The sequence below is a fragment of the Ranitomeya imitator genome, chromosome 1 (assembly GCF_032444005.1).
Source record: "Ranitomeya imitator isolate aRanImi1 chromosome 1, aRanImi1.pri, whole genome shotgun sequence".
NCBI classification, from domain to species: Eukaryota; Metazoa; Chordata; class Amphibia; order Anura; family Dendrobatidae; genus Ranitomeya; species Ranitomeya imitator.
Genome location: NC_091282.1, coordinates 705,114,844 through 705,127,599, shown reverse-complemented (window position 1 = coordinate 705,127,599; position 12,756 = coordinate 705,114,844). Strand labels below are relative to the sequence as shown.

Here is a 12,756-nt window from a genome sequence, read left to right as displayed (position 1 = left end):
TATCAGGCATGCACTGTGGTGCAGGAGAGACGGGTGGACTTCCTGGTTGAGCTTGCAAAAGAGTTAGGTGGCTCTCATGTGACTGAAAAGAAGGCACGCAAGGAGAAACTCCTTCGGCAACAACCTTCCACACCCAGCCTTGGCAAAAGGGCAAAGTGTCAGGTCAACCATCGACGCATGAACAATTGTGCAACTGAGAGATGTGTTGACTGCTACAAATACACGTGTGGCAAATGTACCAGGGACATACCCAGGCAGTGCCAGGTATGTTCCGACAGTGCAGACAGACTGCTGAGTGAGTGCTGAAATGCTAGTCACACAAGAAGGACATGCCACTCACACACACGCAGCCCCCCACTGCAGCCTATTGTAAATATGTGTGGAATTGTTTTATTCCTTGTATTTTTTTTATTATTTTTATAACAAAAATAAAAAGCATGGAAACAAATAACAGTTGTTCTTTTGTATATTTTTCACACTGAAATTTCAGTCTTCTTGTGCAATTTTTTTTCGCTAGTGTGTTTGAGGCCTAAAGGTACCGTCACATTAAGCGACGCTGCAGCGATCCAGACAACGATCCCGATCGCTGCAGCGTCGCTGTTTGGTTGCTGGAGAGCTGTCACACAGACAGCTCTCCAGCGACCAACGATGCCGATCCCCTGATAACCAGGGTAAACATCGGGTTACTAAGCGCAGGGCCGCGCTTAGTAACCCGATGTTTACCCTGGTTACCAGCGTAAACATAAAAAAAAAAAACACTACATACTTACCTTCCGCTGTCTGTCCCCCGGCACTCTGCTTCTCTGCACTGACTGTGAGCGCCAGCCGGAAAGCACAGCGGTGACGTCACAGTGCAGAGAAGCACAGCGCGGGAGGACAGACAGCGGAATGTAAGTATGTAGTGTTTGTTTTTTTTAACGTTTACGCTGGTAACCAGGGTAAACATCGGGTTACTAAGTGCGGCCCTGCGCTTAGTAACCCGATGTTTACCCTGGTTACCAGTGAAGACATTGCTGAATCGGCGTCACACACGCCGATTCAGCGATGTCTGCGGGGAGTCCAGCGACGAAATAAAGTTCTGGACTTTCTGCACCGACCAACGATGGCACAGCAGGATCCTGATCGCTGCTGCCTGTCAAACTGAATGATATCGCTAGCCAGGACGCTGCAATGTCACGGATTGCTAGCGATATCGTTCAGTGTGAAGGTACTTTTAGACACAAATACTTCTGGTCATTACTCACAGCTGTACCTTGCTCTAAAATTTCTAATTCTCTTTTTAAAATATATAAAAAATGATTAATTGTTTCAGTGCTTTTTTGCTCAAATAAAACTAAACTAAATACAATATGTATAGTCTTTATATTATCAAATACAATAAACTGAATAGAGCTAACTAGAAACTAAAGGCCCCTTCACATTTAGCGACGCTGCAGCGATACCGACAACGATCCGAATCGCTGCAGCGTCGCTGTTTGGTCGCTGGAGAGCTGTCATACAGACCGCTCTCCAGCGACCAACGATGCCGGTAACCAGGGTAAACATCGGGTAACTAAGCGCAGGGCCGCGCTTAGTAACCCGATGTTTACCCTGGTTACCATGCTAAAAGTAAAAAAAAACAAACACTAGATACTTACCTACAGCCGTCTGTCCTCCAGCGCTGCGCTCTGCTTCTCTGCTCTCCTCCTGTACTGTCTGGGAGCCGGAAAGCAGAGCGGTGACGTCACCGCTCTGCTTTCCGGCTCACAGCCAGTAAAGGAGGAGTGCAGAGCACAGCGCTGGAGGACAGACGGCTGTAGGTAAGTATGTACTGTTTGTTTTTTTTTACTTTTAGCATGGTAACCAGGGTAAACATTGGGTTACTAAGCGCGGCCCTGCGCTTAGTTACCCGATGTTTACCCTGGTTACCAGTGAAGACATCGCTGGATCGGTGTCACACACGCCGATCCAGCGATGTCTCCAGGGAGTCCAGCGACGAAATAAAGTTCTGGACTTTATTCAGCGACCAACGATCTCCCAGCAGGGGCCTGATCGTTGGTCGCTGTCACACATAACGATTTCATTAACGATATCGTTGCTACGTCACAAATAGCAACGATATCGTTAACAATATCGTTATGTGTGAAGGTACCTTAAATGGCTAAACTCAATGGAAAACAACAACCTCTTGTGGTGCGACAGTTTTGGCCTTAATTACAAAACAAAAGATGGTGATTAGAGGATGTTCACTAAAATCCTTCAGGTCATTCGATCCGTCTCTGGGTTCCAAAAGTAGAAATGTTAAATGAACCCTCTCTGGGACTTCTAGTGTTTAAACAGGAGTTCCTGACCCATTTATGTGACTGGTATGATTTGGAAAATGGCCTCTTTATTCACTTCTGTGAGCGTTCCAAAGGCTCAAGTTAATGGTGATCATCAAACCTTCCCATAGCTCTCTACCCCTGTTCTAGAGATAGTAGAGACTCACAACTCTGAGATACTCATGACATTTCCTGTGAATATGCTATAAATGTCCAAAAATGGAAATACCCTTTAAGATGTTAATATGGTGGTTCCCCCTCAGTAATTACCTCTTTGAAGTAGCTTTGATAAAGCTCTGCTCAATTCCATCATTGTTGCTGTCCCACTGGATGGATCAATGGCACCAAACACCCAAGCATCTCGGTGATTGCCCAGAATCATATAACGATCTATACATTAAAAAAGAGACAAAAAATGCTTTATGCTTTTTATGTAGCTATTAAGAAATTCAGTTTTATTATAAGATGATTATCATGATGATTATACTCTAAAGTTCCCTGTGTGAATGGAGCGGAGGTGTCAGTTTGTGGCTCTCCAGGGTGCTGTTAGCAGTTGACCATAATGCTGACTAAAGGTACCGTCACACTCAGCAACGCTGCAGCGATATAGACAACGAGCCGACCTAAACTAGATCGCTGGAGCGTTGCTGTTTAGGTCGCTGTAGAGACGTCAAACACAGCAACTCCAGAACGATGCAGGAGCGATCCAGTGATGTAACGGCGACTCACTTCTCGTTCTCGCTGGTTGTTCGCTCCATGTCAAACAGCCGGTGTGTACCGATCCGACACACATCTAGGGGCCCTATGCTCGTTGCTGGCGTCGTTGCTTTTGATGTAAAAAATGACGATACACGCCGACCTGGAGACAAAATAAAGTTCTGGACTTCTAGCTCCGACCAGCGATGGCACAGCGGGATCCAGATCACTGCTGCGTGTCAAACACAATGAGATCGCTATCCAGGACGCTGCAACGTCACGGAGTCACGGATTGTTGTCGTTCTCTTTGCAAAGTTGCTGAGTGTGACGGTACCTTTAATACTGACTGTCCCGAAGGAACTAACTTGGATCAGATTATTGTAATTTTTTTTTAAAAACCTAATTGTTCATCACTAGTTTGAGAGGTTGCGGAGTATAAAAACATTAATAAATAATGGGCTAGGCTGCCATTTTATTTTCTTGATTAATGTCTGTCATGCTCAATTCTGGACAGTTGTTACCTTGTTTTTATCTCCATCTGCCAATGAGATACTGGTAGACCTATTAAGGAAATTCCTTCTAAGGAAATTGGTAACTTTATAAACATAAGGTGAAGTCTCATTTAATTTTTCTGTAATTTACTTACCAGGCTCATACTGCCCTTCAATAAATCCAAAGACATTCCTGATTGTTTTCTGCACATTATATGTTTTCACATACAGTTTTATTTTGCTGTTAAAAAAACAAAAAGAAGAGGAGCCCGAAAAGTGATTAATACAAAGTGATCTGCTGAGCAAACAGATATTGGGGGAGACAGCGAGGAAGACATTGGGCCCGATGCATGAAAACTTTCACCGTCAAAGCTGGAGACCTCTTGCTTCTTCATTCTGGTTTCACCCAGCTGCGCCAACATGGGCAAAGCTGTGGCGAGACAGGGACATGGAGACCACTGCTTGTCAAATTCATGATAAGCAGTAGCATTTGCTCCAGCAAGGGCTGGAGTAAGATTTGTGGCGAGACGCACATCGAGATGTATGTCGCTCATCCAATTCTCCTGGCATCATGAGCCACAATGCCAATCTTCATGAATCAGGCCCATTGTCTATATGACTAACATAATAACTTGCTAAACTTCATGGCTATCTGATACCAGTTGTGTAAAGCATTACCGTACTTTTTTTTTTCTTTTATTAAAACACAGCATCATTGGGGGTTTTTCCTTCTGTGCTTTTTGTAAAAGAAAACCTGTCACCATGTCAAAACGGCCAGTTTTTGCTCTGATTTCTGTGGCTTCCCTGAGTATGGCATTTTTTTAATATACTAACCGACTCCAGAGTTATAGGCCTTTTTATTAGGTGAAAATTGTGATGGTCTCTACAAGGGAATGTGGTAGCAGGGTAATTTTGCAGAGCACTTAATTTAAAGACCCATATCTCTGAAACTGTATGACGGAATTAAAAAAATAAATAAAAAAATTGCATACTTAACCCCTTTACCCCCAAGGGTGGTTTGCACGTTAATGACCAGGCCAATTTTTACAATTCTGACCACTGTCCCTTTATGAGGTTATAACTCCGAAACGCTTCAACGGATCCTGGTGATTCTGACATTGTTTTCTCGTGACATATTGTACTTCATGATAGTGGTAAAATTTCTTTGATAGTACCTGCGTTTATTTGTGAAAAAAACGGAAATTTGACGAAAATTTTGAAAATTTCGCAATTTTCAAACTTTGAATTTTTATGCAATTAAATCACAGAGATATGTCACACAAAATACTTAATAAGTAACATTTCCCACATGTCTCCTTTACATCAGCATAATTTTGGAACCAATTTTTTTTGTTGTTAGGGAGTTATAAGGGTTAAAAGTTGACCAGCAATTTCTCATTTTTACAACACCATTTTTTTTTAGCGACCACGTCTCATTTGAAGTCATTTTGAGGGGTCTATATGATAGAAAATGCCCAAGTGTGACACCATTCTAAAAACTGCACCCCTCAAGGTGCTCAAAACCACATTCAAGAAGTTTATTAACCCTTCAGGTGTTTAATAGGAATTTTTGGAATGTTTAAATAAAAATGAACATTTAACTTTTTTACACAAAAAATTTACTTCAGCTCCAATTTGTTTTATTTTACCAAGGGTAACAGGAGAAATTGGACCCAAAAAGTTGTTGTCCAATTTGTCCTGAGTACGCTGATACCCCATATGTGGCAGTAAACCACTGTTTGGGCGCATGGGAGAGCTCGGAAGGGAAGGAGCGCCGTTTGACTTTTCAATGCAAAATTGACTGGAATTGAGATGGGACGCCATGTTGCGTTTGGAGAGCCACTGATGTGCCTAAACATTGAAACCCCCCACAAGTGACACCATTTTGGAAAGTAGACCCCCTAAGGAACTTATCTGGATGTGTGGTGAGCACTTTGACCCACCAAGTGCTTCACAGAAGTTTATAATGCAGAACCGTAAAAATAAAAAATCATATTTTTTCACAAAAATTATATTTTTGCCCCCAATTTTTTATTTTTCCAAGGGTAAGAGAAGAAATTGGACCTCAAAAGTTGTTGTCCAATTTGTCCTGAGTACGCTGATACCCCATATGTGGCAGTAAACCACTGTTTGGGCGCATGGGAGAGCTCGGAAGGGAAGGAGCGCAGTTTGACTTTTCAATGCAAAATTGACAGAAATTGAGATGGGACGCCATGTTGCGTTTGGAGAGCCACTGATGTGCCTAAACATTGAAACCCCCCACAAGTGACACCATTTTGGAAAGTAGACCCCCTAAGGAACTTATCTAGAGGTGTGGTGAGCACTTTGACCCACCAAGTGCTTCACAGAAGTTTATAATGCAGAACCGTAAAAATAAAAAATCATATTTTTTCACAAAAATTATATTTTTGCCCCCAATTTTTTATTTTTCCAAGGGTAAGAGAAGAAATTGGACCTCAAAAGTTGTTGTCCAATTTGTCCCGAGTACGCTGATACCCCATATGTGGCAGTAAACCACTGTTTGGGCGCATGGGAGAGCTCGGAAGGGAAGGAGCGCCGTTTGACTTTTCAATGCAAAATTGACTGGAATTGAGATGGGACGCCATGTTGCGTTTGGAGAGCCACTGATGTGCCTAAACATTGAAACCCCCCACAAGTGACACCATTTTGGAAAGTAGACCCCCTAAGGAACTTATCTGGATGTGTGGTGAGCACTTTGACCCACCAAGGGCTTCACAGAAGTTTATAATGCAGAGCCATAAAAATAAAACAAAATTTTTTTCCCACAAAAATTATTTTTTAGCCCCCAGTTTTGTATTTTCCCTAGGGTAACAGGAGAAATTGGACCCCAAAAGTTGTTGTCCAATTTGTCCTGAGTACGCTGATACCCCATATGTGGGGGGGAACCACCGTTTGGGCGCATGGGAGGGTTCGGAAGGGAAGGAGCGCCATTTGGAATGCAGACTTAGATGGAATGGTCTGCAGGCGTCACATTGCATTTGCAGAGCCCCTAATGTACCTAAACAGTAGAAACCCCCCACAAGTGACACCATTTTGGAAAGTAGACCCCCTAAGGAACTCATCTTGATGTGTTGTGAGAGCTTTGAACCCCCAAGTATTTCACTACAGTTTATAACGCAGAGCCATGCAAATAAAAAATATTTTTTTTCCACAAAAATTATATTTTAGCCCCCAGTTTTGTATTTTTCCAAGGTTAGCAGGAGAAATTGGACCCTAAATGTTGTTGTCCAATTTGTCCTGAGTACGCTGATACCCGATATGTGGGGGGGAACCACCGTTTGGGCGCAAGGGAGGGCTCGGAAGGGAAGGAGCATCATTTGGAATGCAGACTTAGATGGATTGGTCTGCAGGCGTCACATTGCGTTTGCAGAGCCCCTAATGTACCTAAACAGTAGAAACCCCCCACAAGTGACCCCATATTGGAAACTAGACCCCTCAATGAACTTATCTAGATGTGTTGTGAGAACTTTGAACCCCCAAGTGTTTCACTACAGTTTATAACGCAGAGCCGTGAAAATAAAAAATCTTTTTGTTTTCCCACAAAAATTATTTTTTAGCCCCCAGTTTTGTATTTTCCCAAGGGTAACAGGAGAAATTGGTCCACAAAAGTTGTTGTCCAATTTGTCCTGAGTACGCTGATACCCCATATGTTGGGGTAAACCCCTGTTTGGGCACACAGGAGAGCTCGGAAGGGAAGGAGCACTGTTTTACTTTTTCAACGCAGAATTGGCTGGAATTGAGATCGGACGCCATGTCGTGTTTGGAGAGCCCCTGATGTGCCGAAACAGTGGAAACCCCCCAATTATAACTGAAACCCTAATCTAAACACACCCCTAACCCTAATTCCAACGGTAACCCTAACCACACCTCTAACCCTGACACACCCCTAACCCTAATCCCAACCCTATTCCCAACTGTAAATGTAATCTAAACCCTAACCCTAACTTTAGCCCCAACCCTAACTGTAGCCCCAACCCTAACCCTAACCCTAGCCCTAACCCTAGCCCTAGCCGTAACCCTAGCCCTAACCCTAGCCCTAACCCTAACCCTAGCCCTAACCCTAGCCCTAACCCTAACCCTAACCCTAGCCCTAACCCTAGCCCTAACCCTAGCCCTAACCCTAGCCCTAACCCTAGCCCTAACCCTAGCCCTAGCCCTAACCCTAGCCCTAACCCTAGCCCTAACCCTAGCCCTAACCCTAACCCTAGCCCTAGCCCTAACCCTAGCCCTAACCCTAGCCCTAACCCTAGCCCTAGCCCTAACCCTAGCCCTAATGGGAAAATGGAAATAAATACATTTTTTTTTATTTTTCCCTAACTAAGGGGGTGATGAAGGGGGGTTTGATTTACTTTTATAGCGAGTTTTTTAGCGGATTTTTATGATTGGCAGCCGTCACACACTGAAAGACCCTTTTTATTGCAAAAAATATTTTTTGCAATACCACATTTTGAGAGCTATAATTTTTCCATATTTTGGTCCACAGAGTCATGTGAGGTCTTGTTTTTTGCGGGACGAGTTGACGTTTTTATTGAAAACATTTTTGGGCACGTGACATTTTTTTATCGCTTTTTATTCCGATTTTTGTGAGGAAGAATGACCAAAAGCCAGCTATTCATGAATTTCTATTGGGGGAGGCGTTTATACCGTTCCGCGTTTGGTAAAATTGATAAATCAGTTTTATTCTTCGGGTCAGTACGATTACAGCGATACCTCATTTATATCATTTTTTTATGGTTTGGTGCTTTTATACGATAAAAACTATTTTACAGAAAAAATAATTATTTTTGCATCGCTTTATTCTCAGGACTATAACTTTTTTATTTTTTTGCTGATGATGCTGTATGGCGGCTCTTTTTTTGCGGGACAATATGACGCTTTCAGCGGTACCATGGTTATTTATATCTGTCCTTTTGATCACGTGTTATTCCACTTTTTGTTCGGCGGTATGATAATAAAGCGTTGTTTTTTGCCTCGTTTTTTTTTTTTTTTTCTTACGGTGTTTACTGAAGGGGTTAACTAGTGGGACAGTTTTATAGGTCGGGTCGTTACGGACGCGGCGATACTAAATATGTGTACTTTTATTGGTTTTTTTTTTTATTTAGATGAAGAAATGTATTTATGGGAATAATATTTTTTTTTTTTTTTCATTATTTTGGAATATTTTTTTTTATTTTTTTTACACATTTGGAAAATTTTTTTTTTACTTTTTTACTTTGTCCCAGGGGGGGACATCACAGATCAGTGATCTGACAGTTTGCACAGCACTCTGTCAGATCACTGATCTGACTTGCAGCGCTGCAGGCTTCACAGTGCCTGCTCTGAGCAGGCTCTGTGAAGCCACCTCCCTCCCTGCAGGACCCGGATCCGCGGCCATCTTGGATCCGGGGCTCGAGCAGGGAGGGAGGTGAGGAGACCCTCGCAGCAACGCGATCACATCGCGTTGCTGCGGGGGGCTCAGGGAAGCCCGCAGGGAGCCCCCTCCCTGCGCGGTGCTTCCCTGCACCGCCGGCACATCGCGATCATCTTTGATCGCGGTGTGCCAGGGGTTAATGTGCCGGGGGCGGTCCGTGACCGCTCCTGGCACATAGTGCCGGATGTCAGCTGCGAGAAGCAGCTGACACCCGGCCGCGATCGGCCGCGCTCCCCCCGTGAGCGCGGCCGATCGGCTATGACGTACTATCCCGTCCAGGGTCAGATAAGCCCAGGGCACCTCGACGGGATAGTACGTCTAAGGTCACAGAGGGGTTAAAGGAGCAGTGGGAATAAGATAAAAGTAGAAAATGGCCATTTTTGACCCAGTGATAGGTCCCCTGTAACTTAATTTACATCTTCCAGCTCCATTTTTCAAATCAAAAGAAATTAAGATTTTGTAAGTACAGAATTTTAGACGTATCTGTATATCACTCGAAGCTCAATCATCTGCATAGACATGGAACTAAAAATATTTTTGCTCTCTGCAGCCAACAATCAAACTGAGTTTAAGAATGCAGCAGTCGTTCGAAACACATCTGGTTTCACCTCCTTCCACCCCTTTTCCTCAATCATGCCTTTGTGTAGGCATAATTTAGTGTTGCCATATCTATTTTAATTATAAAATACAGAATTTGATTTTATGTACTGAAGCTGGACTATTTCCTTCACAAGCAATACTAAGGTTTGGCAGCGAGACTCCGGGATTCTCCACACCAGAAGCTTACCTGGTTCCATCAAGATTGAGCTGAATTTTTTCATTGCTTTTTCAGCAACATATACATTGAGCCTGATTTTGTGGCTGCATGGTGACTTTAGCCATGACACGCTTTACATTGCACTATATACAGTGAGTACGGAGAGCATTTAGACCCCGTTAAATGTTTCACTCTTTGTTCCATGAACTTTTCTAAATTTACCAAATGATTGCAATGAAACAAAGAGTGAAAAATTTGGTACTTTCAAGATACCTGAAGGTGCTTCGTTCATTTATACAAACCATTATAAGCAAGTACAGGTAAGAAGGGAATGTCCAGCCACCATACTGCTCAGGAAGGAGAGAGGTTCTGTGTCCCAGAGATAAAAGTGCTTTGTTTCAATATGTGCATGTCAATCCAAGGACAAAAGCAAAAGACCTTGTGAAGATGATGGCATAAGCTGATAAGATTGTGTCAATATCCACAGTGAAAGGAGTATTGTATTAACATGGGCTGAAAGTCCACTCTGCCAGGAATAAGCCATTACTCCAAAAGAAACATAAAAAATCTGGATTCATGTTAGCAAATGCACACAGGAAGAATCACCTTAATTTTTGGAGACTTGTCCTGTGGTCTGATGATACTAAAATTGAACTTTTTGGGCATATTGACCATCATTACGTTTGGAGTAAAAAGGGAGAAGCTTGGAAGCCTAAGAACACCATCCCAACTGTGAAATACAAGGGTGGCAGCCAGTGATGAGCGAGTATACTCGTTACTCGAGATTTCCTGAGGACGCTCGGGTGTCCTCCGAGTATTTTTTAGTGCTCGGAGATTTAGCTTTCATTGCCGCAGCTGAATGATTTACATCTGTTAGCCAGCTTGATTACATGTGGGGATTCCCTAGCAACTAGGCAACCCCCACATATACTTATGCTGGCTAGCAGCTGTAAATCATGCAGCTGTGTCAACAAAAACTAAATCTTCAAGCACTTACAAATACTCGGAGACCCCCCGAGCATGCTCGGGAAATCTCGAGCAACAAGTATACTTGCTCATCACTAGTGGCAGCATCATGTTGTGGGGTTGTTTTGATGCAGGAGGGACTGGTGTACTTCACAAGATTATGTGGCAATACTGAAGCAACATCTCAAGACATCAGCCAGGAAGCTTCGGCGACCAAGCAGTTAGCATAAAGTCACAGAGTAATGTTCAATATTGAGCAAAGTATTCGCTCAAAATTGTCAATGCAAATCTATGAGTATGTGAAAAAAATTAGAGACAACGCTCAGATGCCATCAGGGTGAGGTCGATATTCAGACACTGTTAGATATGAAAAGTTAAAGAAACTTTTTTTTTTAAATGGGAAAAACTTTGTGAACATCAGACCTAACTCTTATAGAACTTGGATAACACTATGATAAAACAATGTCTGATTTTTTCGTTCTTGAAAAAACTGACATCTGAATCGGCATTTACACAAAGGCAGAATTGGTACTGCCAAAGTGACCTCAACATACAGCTGGTGAAACAAGTATGTCACCGGTTTTCTAAGTAAATCTATTTTAAAGATGCTATTGACATGAAATTCTCACCGGATGTTGGTGAGGTGTCTCATTACCAAAGTGCCACACAAGAAACATCTTGTGATGGGAAAAACCAGTGAGCTGTCTCAAGACCTTTGCAACCTTTTTGTTGCAAAACGTACTGATGGCATTGATTACAGAATAATTTCTAAACTACTGAGGGTTCCAGTTTGTACTGTCGAGTCCATAATCTTGAAGAGGAAAGAGCATCATTTCACCATAAAGGGGCCACGACCAGGTGCTCCCCACAAGATTTAAATTAGAAGAATGAAAAGAATTATCAGAAGAGTTGTACAAGAGCCAATGACCACCTGTGGAGAGCTACAGAAACACCTGGAATCAGCAGGTACAACTGTTTCAAAGAATACCATAAGTGATGCACTCAACCTCCATGGCTTGTATGCATGCTCACCACGCAAGACTCTATTGCTGAACAAAAAGCATGTTCAAGCACATTTATAGTTTTCACAACAACATTTAGACAAGCATGTGAAATGCTGGGAGAATATAGTCTGGTCAGACCAAATTTGAACTTTTTGGATGCCGTAATACACACCATGTTTGAAGGCCAAAAGGCACTGCATATTGCCTCAAAAACACCATAGAAACGGTGAAGTCTGGAGGTGGCAATATCATTGTGTGGGGCTGTTTCAGCATATGGAACTGGCAAACTTCATATCATTGAAGGAAGGATGAATGGACAAATGTATTGAGACTTTCTTGATCAAAATCTGCTGTCATCTATTAGGATGGTGAAGATGAAACAAGGGTGGAAATTTCAGCAAGACAATGATCCCAAACACAAAGCTAAGAAAATGCTTAATTGGTTTCAGAGGTATGAAATAAAGCTGCTGGAATGGCCCTGCAAATTACCTGATCGGAACACAATAGAAAATGTATGGAAGGAACTAAAGCTGTGTTCATAGAAGGAGCCCACAGAGTGTTGAAGAGTGTTTGTAAGGAAAATGGGCAAAACTCACACCTAAGCAATGCATGCAGCTAGTTTCTCCATGCAGGAAGAGTCTTGAACCTGTCATCACCAAGAAAGGCATTTGTACGGATTATTAGAGGAAACCTGTCAAGTGAAAAAAGCTATTAACCAGCAGGTATGGGGTTAATCTGCAGGTTTATAGCATTCTGAACCTGTTCGGTGCTTAGACCCCCGCTGCCTGGATGAAATTAAATTTATTTCATCCGGTAGCATTTAGGTTTCAATCACGGGGATGGCGCCAATGTGTTTTCAGTCTATGGATACACCGGCATCTGTAACCGTGCTCCTGGTACTGACTGCCAGTAGGCTTAGCATTCGAGAAAATGACTCTTCCTACAAACTGTGCTCCACTGGGAACCGCTGATCTGTGATGGCCCTGATACTGACCACCACGGTGCAAGGTATGATAAACCATAAGATGTTATCGCTGTAGAGCATTATGGGGAGGCCTGTGTGCTACGCAAAAATACATTATCTCATTTTCTGATGCATCAGCAGTTTGGG

At 42.8% G+C, this 12,756-nt stretch overlaps 1 protein-coding gene across 1 annotated transcript in view; it reads right to left on the bottom strand.

Moving 5' to 3' along the window:
- LOC138643106 (putative N-acetylated-alpha-linked acidic dipeptidase) overlaps positions 1-12,756 on the bottom strand; it is a 234,570-nt gene that overhangs the window by 97,733 nt on the left and 124,081 nt on the right. The window contains exons 8-9 of the mRNA XM_069731859.1: positions 3,643-3,728; positions 2,571-2,690 (exon numbers count right to left, since the gene is read on the bottom strand). Of these exons, the coding sequence (XP_069587960.1) occupies positions 2,571-2,690; positions 3,643-3,728 (206 nt within the window). The remainder of the gene's footprint in view (positions 1-2,570; positions 2,691-3,642; positions 3,729-12,756) is intronic.